This window comes from Hibiscus syriacus, unplaced genomic scaffold (assembly GCF_006381635.1).
Source record: "Hibiscus syriacus cultivar Baekdansim isolate YM2019G1 unplaced genomic scaffold, ASM638163v2 tig00001478_pilon, whole genome shotgun sequence".
Taxonomy (NCBI): domain Eukaryota; kingdom Viridiplantae; phylum Streptophyta; class Magnoliopsida; order Malvales; family Malvaceae; genus Hibiscus; species Hibiscus syriacus.
In genome coordinates, this window is record NW_024061874.1 from 495,835 (window position 1) to 518,076 (window position 22,242).

The window sequence follows — 22,242 nt, forward strand, 5'->3', positions numbered from 1 at the left end:
AGTAATCTAAGAACCCTAAGTATCACAAACTTAACACAACAAGAACAGTCTTGAAATGTCAAGAAAATAGTTCTAAGAAGAACCAATTTGAGAGAATAACTCACAAAGTTTTAATTTATCAAAGTTCTGCTCACAAAATGAAATTACAAAGCTTATTTAAATGTTTGAAAAAAAGGTTTAGCCGAATAGAAAACATAGTAGTTGGCCAACCTTTGTTCCATGATTCATCTCATAATTAACACGAAATAATAAATGTTGTTTTGGTGGAATTGTAGGAACATGTCTTCATGGTTGATTTAGCTCGTGTATTTCTTCAAATCACTTCCAACTATAGTTTCACGTCTCTCCCATTATTTTCTGGTCATATGGCTTCACATGGGTGTCCTTAGAAAATCTGGTAGTGATTGCTTGTGTACAGAATGTGTGCTGGCCATGTGCATTATTAGGAGACAAGATTGAATCAATGCACATGGGTTGTTTTTGTGCCTTTGTTCTTTACGCACATGGGTTGTCTTTGTGCAATCTATATGAAGGATCTCCCAACAACAAATACACGTGGATGGTCTTCTCCATATGCTCAAGTCAGTGGAATCATAATAAGGACAAAGCTAATGTAATTCCAGCCAAGTCCACTATGCTCAAATTCTATCATGAAATGATTGCACGTTTTGGTGCTGATTTGGGTGAGCTGGAAATGTGTTTGATAATGGTCCATTATCCGTGCATTTATGGGCATGTTCTAGGAGCTTCCTTGTTGTTTCATAAGCTGCCAAAACGTCCTACATTCTTTAATAACCCACATTGTTGTGTTATGTGCTGGAATTGGGTTCAAAACATCCCTTAAAAACCGACCATCAGGGGGCTGAGCACTTGGTGTTCCTATATGTAAAAAAATAACAAATTATTTAATAATTAAGAACAATTGCTGTTGTGCATGTTCCTTAGTGCTTTAGCTTCCAACATGCCTTTGTGGGTTGTAGATGCAATATTAAACTAAATTAACAACACGTGATATGCTATATGAAATGCAAACATGAACAATATGAATTACACGTGAAATGTATATTGTTTATGTGAAACATGCTTCAATGCTTAATACGTAAATACTCCACGATGATGTGCATGCAATGAACTATATGAAAATTATATTGAAATGAACTCCACGAATGTATACATGCTTAAGATTAAAAGATGCAATGCAACTATAACTAAATGCATGAAATGCTCATACTAAGTTATTAACTGTAGATACATTATATAACTTAACGTCGGAGGGTGTCAAGTTATCAAATGAATCAAAAGTCTCAAGACACTTAGTTAGGAGTACTTCCCTGAATTGTTTGGCCCTCGATCTGGTAATGGGACCTTGTGGTATGACTTCAGGATCTGATGTGGGCGTGGTCACATCATCCCCCCTTCTTTAAAGCGATTTGTCCCCAAATCGTCTCCTTCTTCAAAGGGTATTAAATCTGCAATGTTGAATAAAGCACTAACGCCACTAAACTCACCGGGCAACTCTAGTTTATATGCATTATCATTGATCTTTTCCACAATCTGGAATGAGCCATCTCATCGGGGTAATAATTTGGATCTTCTTTGATTTGGGAACCTCTCATTTCTGAAGTGTACCCAAACCCAATCTCCTACTTCAAAAGTTACCTTTTTCCTTTCTTTCTTTGCTTGCTACTCATATTGTCTAGTTCTTCTTTCAATATTAACCTTGACTTGTTGATGGAGTTTCTTAACAAATTCTACCTTTTCCTTTCCATCTTTGTTCACTATTTGATCACAAGGTAAAGGAAGTAAATCCAAATGAGTTAAGGGATTGAAACCATACACTACCTCAAATAGATAATATTTCGTTGCCGAATGTTTAGTTTGATTATATGCAAACTCCACGTGTGGTAGACATTCCTCCCAAGTCTTGGTGTTCTTCTTGATTATTGATCTGAGTAATGTTGACAAGACTCTATTGACGACTTCTGTTTGTCCATCCAATTGAGGATGACAAGTAGTAGAGAAGAGTAGCTTTGTGCCAATCTTACCCCATAAAGTCCTCCAAAAGTGGCTCAAAAATTTGACATCTCTATCCGAGACAATGGTTCGAGGAAGTCCATGTAACCTTACCACTTCTTTGAAGAATAAGTTTGCAACGTGAATAGAATCATCAGTTTTGTTACAGGGTATGAAATGAGCCATTTTAGAAAATCTGTCAACCACCACATATATCGTATCCTTTCTATTTTTGGTTCGAGGTAAACCTAAAACAAAATCCATAGAGACATCTACCCATGGTATGGTTGGTATTGGCAATGGTTGGTATAATCCATGAGGCTTGACTTTTGATTTTGCCCATTTAAATACTAGACACCTTTCACATACCTTTTCAACATACCTTTTCATCTTTGGCCAAAAGAGGTGTTCTTTCAAGATGCTAAGTGTCTTTTCAATGCCAAAGTGTCCCATAAGTCCCCCTTCATGTGCTTCTTTGGTTAACACTTCTCGCATGGATCCTTGTGGAATACAAAGTCTACCTTCCTTGAAAAGATACCCTTCATGCTGATAATATTTTTCGTGAGCACCTGTTTCACATAACTTATATATCTCTCCAAAGTCCAAGTCAGTAGCATAATGTTCTTTAATAAATAAAAAACCAAGGAGTTTGGAATCCAAAGTATTAAGTAGCATATACCTGCGTGAAAGAGCATCTGCCACATTATTATCATTTCCTCTCTTATAGCGGATAACATAGGGGAATGATTCAAGGAACTCGACCCATTGGGCATGTCTCTTTTTGAGCTTGTGTTGTCCCTTGATGTGCTTTAACGCTTCATGATCAGTGTGTATCACGAATTCTCTTGGAAATAAGTAGTGCTGCCAAGTTTCTAATGTTTGAATGAGTGCATACATCTCTTTGTCATAGATGGGATAATTCAAGGTTGCACCGTTCAGATTTTCGCTAAAGTAAGCGATCGGTTTTCCTTATGGACTCAAAACAGCACTAATCCCAATCCCGAAGGTGTCACATTCAACTTCAAATGTCTTCTCAAAATTTGGCAAGGGTAATAGGGGAGCCTTTTTTAAATAATCCTTAAGTTCCTTGAATGCTTCATCTTGTTCTTTGCCCCAACAGAAGTTTCAATTCTTCTTAATAATCTCGGTTAAGAGGGTGGCAATTGAACTGAAGTTTGGTACAAACCTTCTGTAAAAACTGGCTAATCCATGAAAGCTTCGAACTTGACTTACATTGACTGGTTCTGGCCATTCTTGAATTGCCTTAATCTTTTTCGGATCAACTGCTAGTCCCTGTGAACTAACAATGAAGCCTAAGAATGTAACTTGGTTAGTACAAAAAGCACACTTTTTGAGATTAGCATATAAATGCTCTCCTCTTAAAGTGCTTAGAATAATCCTTAAATGTTCAACATGTTCGCTCAAGGATTTACTGTAAATCAGGATATCATCAAAGTAAACAACACAAAACTTACCGATGTAAGGCCGAATGAAATGATTCATTAGACGCAAAAAGATGCTGGGAGCGTTAGTTAAGCCAAAAGGCATGGCTAACCATTCATACAAACCTTGTTTTCTCTTAAATGCAGTTTTCCACTCATCTCCTTCCTTCATTCTAATCTGATGGTAGCCGCTTTTCAAATAAATTTTAGAGAAGATGTTGGCTCCACTAAGTTCATCAAGCATATCATCCAATCGAGGTATAGGACGCCTATATTTGATAGTAATCTGGTTTACAGCTCTACAATCAACACACATTCTCCAAGTTCCATCTTTTTTTGGTACCAACAAAACTGATACAACACAAGGACTTAAACTTTCTCGAATGTATCCTTTGTCCAACAACTCTTTGACTTGTTTCTGTAACTCCTTCGTTTCCTCAGGATTACTCCGGTAGGCTGGTCTATTTGGAATGGTAGCTCCAGGGATGAAATCAATTTGATGTTCAATTCCTCTAATTGGTGGTAATCCATCTGGAATTTCTTCAGGAAACACATCTTCAAAATCTTGCAAAATAGATTCGATAGACAAAGGCAAATCAGGGGGAATTTCAGCCAACAAACAATGCTCTTTATACATTAAAATGAGTAAAGATTGTTGAGAGGAAAGACATTTCCTGATCTCTTTTCTTATTGCATACACGTTTATCTTTTTCTTCCCCTTTGCTTCTTCACTATTCTTTTCAATCGAACTTGGTCTTCTTGCACTTGACTGGGTGTCAAAGGTGCTAAGGTGATTTGCTTTCCTGCATTCATAAAAGAATATCTATTTGTGAAACCATCATGCATCACCTTTTTATCAAATTTCCACGGACGTCCTAACAACAAATGAGTGGCATCCATCGACACAACGTCACATATCACTTCATCCTTATATTTTCCTATGGAAAATTGTATAAGAACTTGTTTAGTGGCACTTAACTCTCCGGCATCATTCAACCATTGTAGCTTGTATGTCTTGGGATGCTTTGTCGTTTTCAAACCTAGTTTGTCAACCATAACAGTACTTGCAACGTTAATACAACTACCACTATCGATAATCACAACACATACCTTATCATTCACAAGACATCTTGTGTGAAAGATGTTCTCGCACTGTTGTTCATCTTGAATTGGTTGTGCATTCAAGCTTCTTTTAACCACAAGTGCTTAACAAGTGGCATAAGTATGTACTTGGTCATCATCTTCATCATCGTCCACCAAGGGGGTGTCTTGCTCATCATTGTCAGATTCGGACTCTATTTCCCCATTCATACGTGTCATCATTGTCCTTAAATTAGGACACTGACTTGAAATATACCCTCTACCAAGGCATTTGAAACATTGGATGTCTCTTGTGCGTTCTGTTTGTATCCGTTGCTTTCCACGTCCATTTTCAACAACGGGAGGTTTTAGACTACTCGTTTCCGCTCTTTCCTTAATTTTAAATGGTGCTTGCTTCCTAGCATTATTAGGAGTAACAGATGGATTAAAGGAAACTTTAGAAGGAGTATTACCTCGGTAAGAAGACTTTCTATGCTGTTGTCTTTCAATTTTGATGGCCATATGCACCATGTCATCTAACTCGACATAATGCTGTAACTCAACAATGTTAGCAATTTCAAAATTCAACCCTGCAAGAAAACATGCCATAGTTGCTTCACCACTTCGATTACCCTGTTTCAAGTTTTGTAACTTCTAAAATAAATCACCTTGATAATGAAATGGAACAAACCGTTTCCTCATGATTCGCTTCATTTCTGTCCACGTGTTCACTGGACCCTCACCGATTCTTCGTCTATTGATCAGCAATTGATCCCACCAAATGAGAGCGTAATCAACAAACTCCATTGCTGCCAAATGAACCTTCTTTTGTTCCGAGTAATTATAACACTAAAAAACATGCTCAACTTTACTCTCCTACGCCAAATATGCATCGGGATATGTTCGTCCCTGAAAAGATGGAATCACAACTTTTATGTTAGCCAAATTATCATCAAGTGTACGTCCATGTCTCTGAGTTGGTCTTGGAGGTTGGTCAATTTCGTTTTCATCATTAATCTCTTCATTATGATGCGTTTGGGATTCTCCTTCAATCTTATCCATTATAGAATATAGATTCTCAAGCTCAGCCCTTATCATCCTTTGTATCTCACGTGTAATGGCTTGCATTTGCAAATTTGGTGGTTGGTCATCTGGATGGTTATCACTAGAACCTGCAATATTAATTCAAATAAAACGAAACAACACACAAAGAAAATAATTAATGTATATAGGACCTTACAATATACACACAAAGATTCTCACAATTTCACTCCAAAGAAATCAGAATTGACACTCAATCACTCAACACTCGTGTTTCACTCGGGAGAAACTTTTAATGGCTCTTTTCTATCTCCCCTTCTGATCTCACACACTCAATGTTCCTTTTCCACTCGTTCCCTCGTAGTCAGTTCTTTTACAAACTAAATTTGATCTTTCATAAATCTGTCAAGTGTGTCGGCTATAGGAAACAACAAAGATTAAAAGAAACTGGAAAATAATGAAAGGAAGGCTAAAAATTCAAAGGAAAATAAAGAAAAGAAGATGAAAATAATTAGTAAACTTACTACAAAGAAATGCTTACAATGAGACTTTCACCAATACAAACAAAGATGCTGCGTTTTGGATTGAATCAAAGCTCAAAGCATTTCAACATTGAAGAGCACAACATCATAGCATTTCTCTTCATCTCAAGACTAAAACTTTTTTTTTTTTTAATTTTCGGAATTCTTTTTTAATTTTTGGAATTCTTTTTTTTTTCAAGATGAATTTCTTACTTGGTTCACCTTTGTTATGATACCATATGATATGAGTCAGCCCGTCGATTGAGGACCTCTTCGATTGTATCAGATCTAGAACGAAGTAAATAATTCCTCTACATCAAAATTACTTGATAATAATAAAGATGGTGGTATAATATGGATATGGTTATGAACAAAATCGAATAATGAAGGATGAAGGATAGATGTGGTAATGGAATTTAGGATGCTGAGAATTGGATAATAACAAAGAACAAGGAAGAACCTATACTAAAGAGTATAAACCGAACCTTATACGTTCAATGTTCAAGGACTTGGACACTTTAGATAGTAATCTAAGAACCCTAAGTATCACAAACTTAACACAACAACAATAGTCTTGAAATGTCAAGAAAATAGTTCTAAGAAGAACCAATTTGAGAGAATAACTCACAAAGTTATAATTTATAAAAGTTCTGCTCACAAAATGAAATTACAAAGCTTATTTAAATGTTTGAAAAAAAGGTTTAGCCGAATAGAAAACATAGTAGTTGGCCAGCGTTTGTTCCATGATTCATCTCATAATTAACACGAAATAATAAATGTTATTTCGGTGGAATTGTAGGAACATGTCTTCATGGTTGATTTAGCACGTATATTTCTTCAAATTGCTTCCAACTATAGTTTCACGTATCTCCCATTATTTTCTGGTCATATGGCTTCACATGGGTGTCCTTAGAAAATCTGGTAGTGATTGCTTGTGTACAGAATGTGTGCTGGCCATGTGCATTATTAGGAGACAAGATTGAATCAATGCACATGGGTTGTTTTTGTGCCTTTGTTCTTTACGCACATGGGTTGTCTTTGTGCAATCTATATGAACGATCTCCCAACAACAAATACATGTGGATGGTCTTCTCCATATGCTCAAGTAAATGGAATCATAATAAGGAAAAAGCTAATGTAATTCCAGCCAAGTCCACTATGCTCAAATTCTGTCATGAAGTGATTGCACGTTTTGGTGCTGATTTGGGTGAGCTGGAAATGTGTTTGATAATGCTCCATTATCCGTGCATTTCTAGGCATGTTCTAGGTGCTTCCTTGTTGTTCCATAAGCTGCCAAAACGTCCTTCATTCTTTAATAACCCACATTGTCGTGTTATATGCTGGAATTGGGTTCAAAACATCCCTTAAAAACCATCCATCATGGGGCTAACCACTTGGTGTTCCTATATGTAAAAAAATAAAAAATTATTTTATAATTAAGAACAAGTACTTCCATGCATGTCCCTTAGTGCTTTAGCTTCCAACATGCCTTTGTGTGTTGTAGATGCAATATTAAACTAAATTAACAACACGTGATATGCTATATGAAATGCAAACATGAACAATATGAATTACACGTGAAATGTATATTGTTTATTAGAAACATGCTCCAATGCTTAATACGTAAATACTCCACGATGATGTGCATGCAATAAACTATATGAAAATTATGTTGAAATGAACTCCACGAATGTATGCATGCTTAAGATTAAAAGATGCAATGCAACTATAACTAAATGCATGAAATGCTAATACTAAGTTATTAACTGTCGATACACTGTATAACTTAACGTCGGAGGGTGTCAAGTTATCAAATGAATCAAAAGTCTCAAGACACTTAGTTAGGAGTACTTCCCTGAATTGTTTGGCCCTCGATCTGGTAATGGGACCTTGTGGTATGACTTCAGGATCTGATGTGGTGTGATCAAATCAGGCTGGTTGTGATTAGATGGTCGTGTGCTCTCCTTAGTGCCCAAATGCTCCACCAAACTGTACATGTCTTCCAAATGCTCCACTAAGCTGTATATGTCTTCCAAATGCTCCACCAAGTTGTCCCAACGTGTATCATGCTCTAATGTACCTACATGTGGAAGCAAATAAGGTAAATTTAATGGCATTGAACTTAAATGAACTAAATGCCTTGTTGTTGTGCATGATCATGTTCTTGTGACCTAATGTTTAAAGTCTAAGAGCTAAAATGAATGAATATGATCTAATAAAATATATGATAAGTATGCTGCCATTATATAAATGTGATTAATCATGCTTAATATGAATGCAAGACTATTATAACATGCTTAACATATTTAAATAACAATGTGCACGATGTGTTCATACTAAACTTTATAACTAGTAACCTTAACATGAAATGTATTATAAATGCATACAATTACTTAGTATAACTAAACTACATTATGAAATGATCCAGAAATTTGTAAACACTTAAGAGAAAGAATTTCCCTGAAATGCTTTGCCTTAGAACGTGTGATAGGTCCTATTGGTAAGACCTCCAGATCAGCTTCCTTTTCCTTAGAACGTGTGATAGGTCCTTGATGTGATCCTGTCTAGCACCAACTTTCTGCATGACATACTCACATCATTAAAGATCCATAATTCTCAATATAAGGGAGTTATTCCTTACTTTATTTTATATTTACTCATTTATGCACTATATATTATTATGAGCATACATTTGCATCTTAAACTATGTTTGAATAATCATATGTTATCATTCACTTGCATATTATATGATTTTCATGCATAACATATGTTTCCACATATTTACTTAGCTTTATATTATGTTTACATATGTTTTAGATTAATTTATTAGGTTTTCATATCATTTACATATCATGGCAGCATGTATTCATTCATTCATGTCACATCTTTAATTAGCTTGTTTCATGCATGTGTTACACATTGCTTACTTATGTTATCATATCAATTGCATTATTATATTAACCATGGAATCATGTGTTATATTAGAATGATACTTATTATTTATTCATTACCTTGGGCATTGTAACTTATATACATTTTGTATTGAGTGCAAGGTACATTCAAGGCAATCCAGTGGATAGTGCACGTCAGCCATATTGATCGCCACTTTTGAACATATTACAAGCATATATGGGAGATTAAGTCTTATTAAAATTTAATTCCCTGTCTCTTAGCTTTCCAACGCATTTTGAATCGTATCAATTTGATATTGGGAGCTCGAGATATGACCAGATTACTGAAGACAGTACAGACTGAATATTTATACGGGATTTTCAACCGAATGAAGACACATACAACTCATTGGAGTATGACACACATTGGACATCTTGGTGGAGCATTTGTAATAAATATACAGTTTAGTGGAGCATTTGGAATATATATACAGCTTGGTGGAGCATTTGGGAAACATAAATAGCTCACAAAGAACATGGCAGCTAGTTGAACACTAAGGAGAGCACCAGGCCAGCTTATCACCACCAGCCCTTGCTAGCTAACTAGATACCCACTCAAGCAAGCTTGGAGTAAGACCCATGCATGCCCAAGATGTTGCACATTGTCAGTATTCATCCTATGCACAAGACAACACTACCAGATTCTCTAGAACACCCATGTGCGTGCCATATGACCAACACATATTATTTCATGTTAAATATGTATTATTTCAACTCAACATGTTCCTACATTTCAACTGAACCAGCACATATTATTTCATGTTAAATATGTATTAAATAATGTTTTTGATGAAGACACAAGGGCTGGCAGCACCACCATGCACCTATTCGGCCATACCCTTTCAAAACTCTATAAATAGGTTTTCATTTTTTATTTGTAAGGAGACTTTGATGAATTAAATTGAGATTATTCTCTTTGTTTAAGTCCTATTGACTTTTATCGACTTATCAAGTAATTCAATTACTTGTGGCATCAACCCCTTTCATTTGATACGTGTGGTTCCTATCTCTATATATATAGTGGGTCAAAGCCCTTATTACCACCCCTTAGAACTGATTTGTAAGGTTGGGTCTTTTCTATCTATAGCATTGGTTCTTCCTTGGTTACTTCTAAGATAATATCCTCATCAACAATCCATCGTTTCATCAACCATACCATAGCCATAACAACATACTTCTCCTACAATTCTCATATCATAAATAGCCTACCGTTTTCACCTTTACATTTTCCACCTAATCCATCTATTTGAACAATTCACTTATGAATGTTGTTTTACTTCATTCCTAGATCTACAATCAATCGATAAGGTAGAATCGCATTCGTATCATATGGTATCAGAGCTTTGGTGGAAGAAGCAACATGCAACAACAACAAAAACAAAAAAAAATACAAAAAAAAAGGAAGTGCAAGTGCAAGAAATACGAAAATCAGCAAAGAAAAGTTGAAGCAATCATCAATAAGTCTTATTACCAAGCCATTCAAGTAAGCCTCAAAATTGACTGTGGTGATAGGAGTGATGTGGTCACACCCACCCCAGTTCTGGAAGTCATGCTACAAGGTCCCATTACTAGGTCAAGGGCCAAACAATTCAGGGAAGTTCTCCTAACTAAGTGTCTTGAAGCTTTTAATTCATTTGATAACTTAAAACCCTCCTATGTTATGTTATATAATGTTTTAATAGTTAAAGAATAACTTAGTATGAAAACATCATGCACATTGTTATTTAATATATTAAGCATGTTAGAATAGTCTTATAATCATATTAAGTATGATTATCACATATACATCAAGGCAGTATACTTATAATTCATTTCATTAGTTCATATGCATTCATATTAGCTCTTAAGCTTCATGCATGATCTTACACATATTATGAGATTATATAATTAGCTCATGGCCTTCAAACATAGCTCACATTACCATAATCATACATGGAAACAAGGTATTTAGCTCATATCAGCTCAATATCATGGACTTACCTTGTTCCTTTGCACTACATTAGAGTGTGATGCACGTTGAGGTAGCTTGGTGGATTATTTGGACATCATATGTAGCTCACAAACAGCTCACAAAGTACATGGCAGCTCATGGAACAATAAGGAAAGCTCAATTCAGCTGGAGGAGCTTAAGGATATCTAAACTTAACTAGTTGGACTATTTGGAGCTAAGTTTCCAAAAGTGATATCAATGGTAACTGAATGTAGATGAACATGCTGTTATGGAGCTTACAAGGACTCGACTAGGAAGCTTGTTCACAAACAGCCCATGCTTGCTAGCTAGCTCCCACACTCAAGCTAGCTTAAATGATACACGTGCACGCCTAAGATGGAGCATATGACTAGCCATCATCCCATGCACAAGGCTGCACCACAAGGCTCCCTAGAGCACCCATGTACGTGCCATATGACCAGCCCCATGTGCCTTGTATGTGATTTCATTTAGGCGCTAAGATGAAGAGCCCTCTCCCTATTCGGCCAAGCATCATCTCCCATCCAATTTGGCGCCAACATGAAGGAACACAAGAGATATTTGGCCAAGGGTTATTACCCTCCATTTAAACTGAACCATCATCTCTATTTATAATTAAATTATGACTCTATAGGAAGACACAAGGCTGGTCGAATCCCCTTGTAATCATTCGACCATACCTCTTCATTTCCTATAAATAGGAAAGCATATATCATTTGTATTCAGACCTTTTTGATTAATACAAGTGAGATTATTCTCTTTCTTAAGTCCTGGTGACTTTTATCGACTTATCAAGTATTTTAATACTTGTGGCATCAACCCCTTCCCTTTGATACTTCTGGTTCCTAGTTCTTATAACTAGTGGGTCAAAGTCCTTCATACCACCCTTAAAGAATCAATATAAAGTCTAGGTCTTTGCTCTCTATAGCATTGGTTCTTATTTGAGTCTTTTTTAAGATACTATCCTCACAACCATCCCTTTGTTTTATTAATCATAACCCATAGCCATATCAATCATCTTTAGCTTCCATCTCTCATTTATTAAACAACCCACCTATTCACCCTTACGTCTACCACCCTTAACCATTTTTTGAGTCATTCACTTATGCATGTTGTTTTGCTTCCTTCCTAGATCCACAATCAATTGAAGAGGTACAAGATCCTTACATCAAGGAGGTTGTGAAGTGACTTTGTGTAAGTAACCCCTTTATTTTCTTCTTTCTATTTCTAAGCCACCTTTTTCATTATTATTTGCTTTTTATTCATACTAACCTTTTTGCAGCCGACACACAACAAGTAAAATTTACTTGATACGGTTTTGAGTAAAGTCATTTACAACTTGGGATAAATAAGAATTGAGAGAAAAAAGATTGAGCATGTGAGATCAAAAGGGGAATTGCAAGAGCCAATTTATATTCCTGAGTGCAAACATGAGCATTGAGTGGAGCATCACGATTTTTTTTGAGTGATAGTGAGGTTTTGTTATGTGAAATTTGGTAATGTCATAATTTTCACATTTCAAATTTTTTACTAACAATGTTATTTGATCTTTCCTCTTCCCAAGCAATGGAGAACATATAGCAAAGAGAAAATGCATTTTATACTCGTTGCCATGTAAACGATAAAGATGGCAAAGTATGTCTTGTAGCCATTGATAGTGGAAGTTGTGAAAATCTTGCAAGCACATACATGGTCGAGAAGTTGGGACTTATAACATCCAAACATCCCAGTCCATATGTTTTGCAAGGATTAAATAAAGATGAAGAGTTCGAAGTCAAAGAGGAAGTACTTGTGTCATTTTCAATTGGGAGATATGAAGATGATGTATTGTGTGATGTTGTTCACATGAATTCAAGCCATCTTCTTTTCGGTCGACCTTGGCAGTTTGATAAAAGAACAACACATAATTGCTTCACCAATCACTTCTCATTCATCCACAATGAAAAGAAGATCACTTTGGTGCCAATGTTGCCAAGTCAAGTCCATGAATGCCAAATGACCCTGAAGTCACGCATAGAAGAATGAGAGAAAATGAAGGCCATAAAAAGAAGTTATAAAGAAGAACATTTTGAGGATATAAGAATAATTGGAAATGAATATGTTGGAGTTGAAAGAGAAATTTTGCAAGTAGTGGAGCAAGTTGAAAATGTCAAATCTGAAAAGGATGAGTGTAGAGAAGAAAAGCAAAGTAAAGGACAAAATTTACCTAATGAATCTTCTTCTACTATTTCTTTTTCCTTGCAGGACAATCCAATAGAAATGCCACTTTAAATTGAAGATTCAATAAACATGTCTTTTGAAGAACCAACAGTTGTGTCCCTTGACGTTCCAAAGGATATATCACTTGAAGTGTCAAGAGTTGGGATCATTGAACTCCAAGTACATTGAACATATTGAAGGGAATTCAACAACCAATGGAGTTTTCCATCATTCAGAAACCAACGACCATTAAACATCCACAAAGTTTTGATGATGTACGACACTTGTACCTCTTCAATTGATTTTGGATCTAGGAAGGAAGAAAAACAACCTCCACAACTGAATGGCTCAAAAGAGATGGTTATGGGTGGTAAATGTATGGGTGAATAGGTGGGCTGTTTTAATGAGAGATGGAAGTGGAAGATGATCGATATGGCTATGGGTTATGGCTAATGAAACAAAGGGATGGTGGTGAGGATAGTATCTTAAAGAAGACTCAAAGAAGAACCAATGCTATAGAGAGCAAAGACCCAGACTTTATATTGCTTCTTTAAGGGGTGGTATTAAGTACTTTTACCCACTAGTTATAAGAACTAGGAACCATAAGTATCAAAGTGAAAAGGGGGTTGACGCCACAAGTATAAAATACTTGATAAGTCGATAAAAGTCACCAGGACTTAAGGAAGAGAATAATCTCACTTATATTTATCAAAAAGGTCTGATTATAAATGAAATATGATGACCTATTTATAGTTTTCGAAGGGTTTAGGCCGAATAAACACTTGATGGTTTGGCCAAGGTTGAAACCCCTTTGAAAATACATGATTTTTGATGAAAATACATTATTTAAATGAAAATACATGCTCTTGGCTGAATGGTTATGTGTTGGTTCGGTCCTAAGGAAGATTTGAATGCATTTGGAAGTTATTTGGGTGCCAAAATGAATAAGAAAGAGTCTTTGGCCAAATAGGAAGCATCCCTTGGTGTTTTGGCGCCAATTTGATGTCACATGGAGTGCACGTGCTTGAATGATGCACATGACATCCTACTTGAATGCACATTGGTCTTATTGCAATGTTTTGGTGAGGTTACAACCATAGGATGATGTATTGAAGTCAATGGGCAGCCTAGAGATGAACTAGCTTCAAGGTAAGCTAGGTGAGTGTCTTGGTAGCTAACTAGGTGAGCTATAACTTGATGAACTCAAGCTAGTTAGCTTTGGTCTTCTCAGCTCGTCAACTACTCTCCCAGCTACTTCCAGCTACCTTTAGTCCACTTTTCAGCACTTTGGTCCAAATCTCTCCTCCAGCTAATTTCAGCTACATGCTAGCTCCTCCAGCTAAGTTGAGCTTTCCTTAGTGTTTCACGAGCTGCCATGATATTTGTGAGTTGTTTGTGAGATGCATATGACGTCCAAATACTCTACCAAGCTGTCCCAATGTGTGCCATGCTCCAATGTACCTACATGTGCAAAGAAAACAAGGTAATTCAATGGCATTGAGCTTGTATAAGCTAATTACCTTGTTGTCGTGCATGATCATGGTCTTGTGAGCTATGAATGCATGACATGAGTTAAGTATATCATCATATACTATATGTGAGATAATGTATATGACTTAGGAGCTGAAATGAATGCAAATGAGCTTACAAATGAATGATTAAGCATGCTGCCATGTCATGAATGTATTGAAACATACTTAGATGAATGCAAAACGAATATGAAACAATAACATGCTTGAAGTATCATTGTGTAGCAATTAATATAAACATGTGGATATGTTATATGCATGAATATCATATAACATGATATTCATAATAAATGATAAATTGAAACATGTTATAATAATATCCTAAGAAATGATATGTAATCATAGCATATATTTGAATGATATGAAGGACATGATCAACTAGGCATATGATGGAGTTATTATGATAATTTATACTAACATGTGAATGCATGCTTATGATAGAATATAATGTATGAATAATATAATATAAGAGAAGGTAAAGAAGAACTCCCTTAGAAATAGCTTTGAATAACATCCATGGTGTGATAAAGTCATGGAGAAAATTGGAGCTAGTTTTGATCGTATCATCCTCCCCTTCTTTTAGGCGATTTATCCTCAAATCGAAGTAGTTTCTGATTGAAGACTTTGTTGATGTAGGAAGGATTGAATCTTCATGCTTTCCTCCAATAGATGATTCACACGAAATTTTAAACCTCTTGGCTTCAAATCTGGTAACTTCGCGTCCTTTATTGGGAGGACACAATGTTTGGAAACCGTCACATGTCCTTTGATTCACAAGTTATGTCTTGTACTTCAAAGGTTGTATCCTTTCAAAACGTTGTATCTTTTCACTCTTACTCCGTGAATCATCATGATGGTTAGTGAATAAATTTGACTTTTGATCTCCTTTAAGCAAGTGGATAAAGTCAACAACTTTAAGCTTTGTGTTCTTCTAGATGATGACCTTTAAAAAGGTGGACAATGCTTGCTTCACACCATCGTAGTGGCTAAATTTGATGTACCAATCAAACTCAAATTGACAAATGATCTTGTCATAATAGATTGATTGGATAACACCACTTATACTAATCAAATTGCTACAAAATGAATCAAAGTTATAAAATGAAAAACTAATAACAAAATGAATAGAATTAGCAAACTAGGGTGGATGTTTAATGAGAATTGGTTGCTTAATGATGGAAAACTCCATTGGTTGCTCAATTCCCTTCAATATGTGCAATGTACTTAGAGCCTGAATGATCTCAACTCTTGGTACTTCAATTTGTACATTCTTTTGAATTTCAAGAGGTACATCCTTTGAAATGTCAAAGGACATGTCTTGTGGATCACTAAAAGTCACGTTTATTGATTCTTCAAAAGACACGTTTCTTGAGTATTTAACTTGAAGTGACATGTCTATTGGATTGTCCTGCACATCAACAGAAAGAATAGGAGTAGGATTAGATAAAATATGTTCTTCACCCTCATTTTCCTTTTCCTCTTTGCTTCCAGATTCAGTCCTTTCATTTTTCTCATTTTTAACTCTCTCCAAGCTTATTTTTTTCTCATGCAAAACTTCTGTTTCAACTTTCTTCATGGCTTTAGTTTTATCCCATTCTCTATACTTGATTTGAGGGTAACCTGGCGTTCATGGACTTGACTTGGAAGAATATGCACCAATATGATTTTCTTTCCTTGATGTTGGAAAGAATACTTGTTGGAAAATCCATCATGAGTAGCCTTCATGTCAATATGCCAAGGACGTCCCAACATAAGGTGGCTTGTACTCATGGGCACCATGTCACAAAGTACTTCATCATTGTATCTTCCAATTGAGAAAGGAACAACAACTTGTTTGGTTACCTTGGCTTCACCCACATCGTTGAGCCACTGAAGTTTGTAAGGATAAGGATTCTTGGAAGTCTTGAGACCCAACTTTTCCACCATGTGAGAACTTGCTATGTTTGTACAACTTCCTCCAACAATGATCACCACACAAACTTTATCTCCCACGTGACATCTTGTATGGAATATATTCTCTCTTTGTTCATCTTCTTAACTTTGAATGTTCAAAGTCCTTTTGACTACAAAGATGTTGGATGGAAGAGACATGTTAGCAAATAAGGAAAAACAAAATGTGTGTAGGACCTTACCAGAATATACTCTCATAAAGCCTCATGAGTCACTCCAAGGAAAACTTGAATGTCACTCAATCTGCTCGTGTTTGCACTCTAGGACTTTAATGGCTTTTACTTGTCCTCTTCTGATCTCACACATGCTCCAGCCTTTTTCCTCTCAATTCTCTTGTCCCATGTTCTAGAGGACTTTACTCAAGACCGTATCAAGTAAATTTTTACTTGTTTGGCGTCGACTACAAAAGGGTTAGTAGGAATGGAAAACAAATAATGAAAGGGTGGCTTAAAAAATAGAAAGAAGAGAACAAAAAGGTTACTTACACAAGTCACTTCACAATCTTCTATCACCACAATCAATTTTAAAAGGCTTACTTGAATGGCTTGGCGATAAGAATTTTTTATGAGTGCTTCAACTTTCTTTTATTTCTTTTCTTTGCTTTTCTTCTTTTTGAGTGCTGTAAATTTCTTCTTTTGGAGTGCTTTAATTTCTTTTCTGATTTTTTTCTTGATTTCTTTGACTTTTCACTTCACTTGCACTACTTTTTGTATTTTTCTTTTTGTTGTTGTTGCACGTTGCTTTCTTCCACCAAAGCTCTGATTACCGCTTGATGTACGACACTTGTACCTCTTCAATTAATTATGGATCTAGGAAAGAGGCAAAACAACCTGCACAAGTGAATGGCTCAAATGAGATGGTTATGGGTGGTGAACATATGGGTGAATAGGTGGGCTGTTTTGATGAGAGATGGAAGCGGAAGATGATTGATATGGCTATGGGTTATGGCTGATAAAACAAAAGGATGGTGGTGGATAGTATCTTAAAGAAGACTCAAAGAAGAACCAATGCTATAGAGAGCAAAGACCCAAACTTTATATTGCTTCTTTAAGGGGTGGTATTAAGTACTTTGATCCACTAGTTATAAGAACTAGGAACCATAAGTATCAAAGTGAAAAGGGGGTTGACCCAACAAGTATAAAATACTTAATAAGTTGATAAAAGTCACCAGGACTTAAGAAATAGAATAATCTCACTTATATTAATCAAAAAGGTCTGATTACAAATGAAATATGATGGCCGATTTATAGTTTTCAAAGGGTCTAGGCCGAATAAACACTTGATGGTTTGGACAAGGTTGAAACCCCTTTGAAAATACATGATTTTTGATGAATATACATGATTTAAATGAAGATACAAGCTCTTGGCTGAATGGTTATGTGTTCGTTCGGCCCTAAGGAAGATTTGAATGCATTTGGAAGTTATTTGGGTACCAAAATGTAGAGGAAAGAGTCTTTGGATGAATAGGAAGCATCCATTGGTGTTTTGGCGCCAATTTGATATCACATGGAGTGTACATGCTTAAATGATGAACATGGCAGCCTACTTGAATGCACATGGGTCTTATTACAATGTTTTGGTGAGGTTACAACCATAGGATGATTGATGTAAGGCTCTTCTGATGCCTTAACAAATTGATTGTGGATCTAGGAAGGAAGCAAACAACCTGCACAAGTGAATGGTTCAAAAGAGAGTGTTAAGGGTGGTAGACGTAAGGTGAATGGGTGGGCTATTTAAAATGATAGATGGAAGTGGAAGATGGTTGATATGGCTATGGTTATGGTGATGAAAAAAAGGGGATGGAAGTGAGGATAGTATCTTGAAGAAGTCTCAAAGAAGAAACAATGCTATAGAGAGCAAAGACCCATACTTTATATTGCTTCTACAAGGGGTGGTGTTAAGTACTTTGACCCACTAGTTATATGAACTAGGAACCAGAAGTATCAAGATGAAAAGGAAGGGGTTGACGCCACAAGTATAAAATACTTGATAAGTCGATAAAAGTCACCAAGACTTAAGGAAGAGAATAGTCTCACTTATATTAATCAAAATGGTATGCTTACAAAAGAATTGTGCTTTCCTATTTATAGGAAATGGAGGGGCATGGTCGAATGGATACATGGTGGTTCGGCCAGCCCTTGTGCCTCTATAAAATGACATAATTAAATGCTAAATGACATAATGTTTCGTTCATTTATGGAGGGAAATAATCCTTGGCCGAATAGTCCTTGTGTCCCCTCAAGTTGGCGCCAAAGTGGATGGTAAATGATGCTTGGCCGAATAGGGAGAGAGTTCTTCATCTTGGCGCCTAAATGAACCACATGCAAGGAACATGGGGACTGATCATATGTGATACATGCATCACAAGGCTCACATCAAAGGAAGAAGAAATAACTCTTCCAAATGATCCACTCGTCCAAGCATTGGAAAAGAAGATCAGAACAGAAGCAGAATTACGACGACTTTTTGAATGGGATCCTGATCTTATTTAGTCAATATGTCTTCTGAAGATACAACCTTCTGTCTCTTATCTTTGCAATGGTTCTTGAATCGCATCAATTCAATATCAGGAACTCAAGATATGGCTATTTTACTAAAGATGGTGCATGTAGAAAATCCTATACGGGATTAATACGTGATTTTGTAAATATTACGAATTTTCAATATTTTTATTGATTATTTGTAATATAACTTAATATAGGATGATGAATTATCTTTTAGGATTAGATTTATTATTTTATTAGGAATTAAGGTTGGGTTAAAAATATTATCTTTAGTTATTATTATTTTATTAAGAATTAGAGTTAATATATGTTTAGTTTATTATTATTTTATTCATTAGTTATTTAGGACCTTTAGAACTCAGCCCCTATATAAAGAACGCTTCATTAAACTCTGTAATTCAAAATTTCTTTGATTAATAATACAACGAGAGTTCATTTTTACAAGTGCTAATTGTCTTGTGCCTTCGAAGCTACTTCTCCTTGAGTTCTTTCAAGTTCTTATGAGGGAGATTAATCTTCACACTCCAATTTGCCTTTTCATCGCGACTAGGAGGGTTGGTTAGAGCCATATTATCGTGTTTGCCTTTTCATTGCGACTAGGAGGGCTCAATAGGACATTATCCATCGATTTTCCATATATCCATCCACGTCATCAATCATCTTTACCGTTCACCTTCATAAGGGAGATCTTTTGATTTCTTGGTTATCTTATTTTATTTGCAATTCATTTATCTTTCTTTATCTTGTTTTAATCTTATTTTTATCTTGATTCCAGCACCAAAAAGAAACCCTATCTATTGTCGCCACCTTCCCGATTCATCCCTTATTATTCTTCATCGAGTCTAGATCTTTTCTAGATTTGATTCTTCAACAAGAGAAACGTTCATTAACCCGCCACCGCTTCCCTATCAATTGGTATCAGATTTTGGCCGATTCTTGGAAAGAAGTAAGCAATCTTGATTGTTCTTGCACACAAAACCGTCAAGGTATCCCAAGGGAGCTAGTCCAGAGAAGATTCATCGTTTTAGGTTCTTTTTATTTAATTTTAATTTAGATTCAAATCCTTCTTGTTAGTTTGCTATTTTTTACAAAAAAAAAACAAAAAAAAAACAAAAAAAAACAAAAAAACAAAAAAGCCAAAATTTCAAAAAATTTGCAAACGAAGGTATTTAGGGTTGATTTTCTCCAGATATCATATTCATCCTAATATAAAACTCCATTCCAAAAATCACCCAAATCGGAGTTTATTAGTGCCTTCAAATACATTCTTCAAGTTTCATTGGCAGATTCGATCAAGGATCTTGTCGAATTTCTTGAACATTTTACAGGAGGAATTTTGTGGTCAAAATTTCCATATTTCAACTTCATATATTGAAGATTATTTACACAAAAAATAATAATATTTGGAGATCAAGAACACCTTCAAACAAAGCGATCAAGAAAAATAGATTGTCTGAGGACTCACCGTTCAACAGAGTCCACTGGATACTACTGAAGGTATTTGGTTTTGAAATTTTACAGGTGCTTTCTTGACGCATCTAAAAACAGTCAAGAATTTTTCCAAAATTTTCGGACACCGGTAACCCCCTCAAAAACGTTGTTCAAGTTGATCCAGCGTTTTCCAGGTTTCTGGGTTGGTTCTTTTTTTTCTTTGACTCTTAGTGCTTTAGGTTCTTTTGTTTGTTCTTTTTATTGTTCTTTTGCATTATCTAACACATTATCTTTCTTGTGTTAGTAGGACTAAAGAGTTTGCATATTTCTTCCTTCTTTGCATTCTCGTTCTCTTGGAGTCTAACCCTTGTTTGACCTCTTAGAACTTTTAAGTTTTTCTTATAATCTTTGCTAGTAATCAAACTCCGATACGAACTGTGGAAGACTACTTGGTAAAGTGAGTTTTAAAGAGTACAAGATCGACTTACTTGCCTCTCGTTGTGTTACTTTCTTGGAGTGACTTGTGAGGTTTCTTGCTTTGTTGAATTTTATTTCTTTTATTTTTATTTTACTTTAAAATTTTCTTTTGAGTGTTATGATTTCAAAATGGCCGACACTAACAACAAGACACTTACGACTATCTTAGCCACACTTGCCCGACTCACGACTCAATTTGAAAGATTTGATGAAATTGTGAGAGAACGGCAAGAACCACAACTGGATCTACCAAACCAGAATCCAAGACCAAACAATGTTGAACTTTTGGTACCCGGGAAAGAACAATCACGTTTCCAAGCACCCAAACTCTTTACAAAACCAAAGTTCACGATCCCGTCTTTCAAAGGAGACAACAATCCAGACAGGTACATCGAATGGGAAGGAAAAGTTGATCTCATGTTCGCATACCATGAATTCCCCCAAGCTAAACAAGTTCACCTCATCACCATACAATTTGAAGGATATGCTCGAACTTGGTGGATGCAAACAAGGAAAAAGATCCAGAACTTCCAAATTCCAACAATCACTTCTTGGACCGACCTCAAACAAACCATGAGGAACCGATTCCTATCGACACATTATACACGAGAAGTTAAACAACGACTACACCGACTTCGACAAGGTAGAAGTTCAGTTGAAGATTACTACAAGGAGATGCAGTCCTTACTCAATAGGGCTAACATAACCGAAAAAAAGAAGTCACCGTGTCAAGATTCGTCGTCGACTTAAACTCAAACATCACTGATCTTCTTGATCTACAAGGGTACGAAAACCTTGAAGATACACTAAAGAAAGCAATGACAATTGAAGCACAAATCCAAAGGAGATCTCGAATCAGTGAACATTACCAAGGTACTTCATCCTCTTACCAAGGTAATCCTTCAAATCCTTCCTCATCTTCTACTCCATCTTCTCTGATAAAGCCAAGAGATGACAAACCTGACAAGGAGAAAGAACGACCAGTAAAGAATGACACACTTCCAGTCCCTAAAGATCAAATAATAATTTGTGAGGAGGTAGGGAAAGCAAAAAAAGAAAATGTTGAGAAAGAGGCAAAAGCAAAAGAGGTCACTAGTTATAAAAGCCAAAAGAATAATGACCCATGGAAGGTGAG

The 22,242-nt window shown here is 35.9% G+C and overlaps 1 protein-coding gene across 4 annotated transcripts; it reads right to left on the reverse strand.

Annotated features, from left to right (window-relative positions):
• Positions 1-308: 308 nt before the first annotated feature.
• Positions 309-6,691, reverse strand: LOC120127208. 4 transcript variants are annotated; one of them, XM_039145176.1, is made up of 4 exons: positions 6,583-6,691; positions 5,204-6,385; positions 5,009-5,125; positions 309-879 (listed from the first exon to the last, which is right to left on the reverse strand). In XM_039145176.1, the coding sequence occupies exons 2-4, from the start codon at positions 5,340-5,342 to the stop codon at positions 740-742; spliced, it is 396 nt and encodes a 131-aa protein (XP_039001107.1). In that variant the 5' UTR covers positions 5,343-6,385; positions 6,583-6,691; the 3' UTR covers positions 309-739. The 4 variants fall into 4 exon arrangements, 3 of the variants coding, with proteins under 3 accessions (XP_039001107.1, XP_039001113.1, XP_039001109.1); XM_039145182.1 differs by lacking the exon at positions 6,583-6,691 and having other exon boundaries at positions 5,204-5,707; positions 6,118-6,562; XM_039145178.1 differs by lacking the exon at positions 6,583-6,691 and having other exon boundaries at positions 5,204-5,707; positions 6,101-6,562.
• Between the last annotated feature and the right edge of the window lie 15,551 nt (positions 6,692-22,242).

Coding starts and splice junctions, on each gene's coding strand:
- LOC120127208 (XM_039145176.1), bottom strand. CDS start 5,342: ATGGAGTTTGTTGATTACGCTCTCATTTGGTGGGATCAATTGCTGATC. Junction 5,126..5,203: donor TGTTCCATTTCATTATCAAG/GTGATTTATTTT, acceptor GTTTTCTTGCAG/GGTTGAATTTTGAAATTGCT. Junction 880..5,008: donor TAGAAAGTCTTCTTACCGAG/GTAATACTCCTT, acceptor TTTTACATATAG/GAACACCAAGTGCTCAGCCC.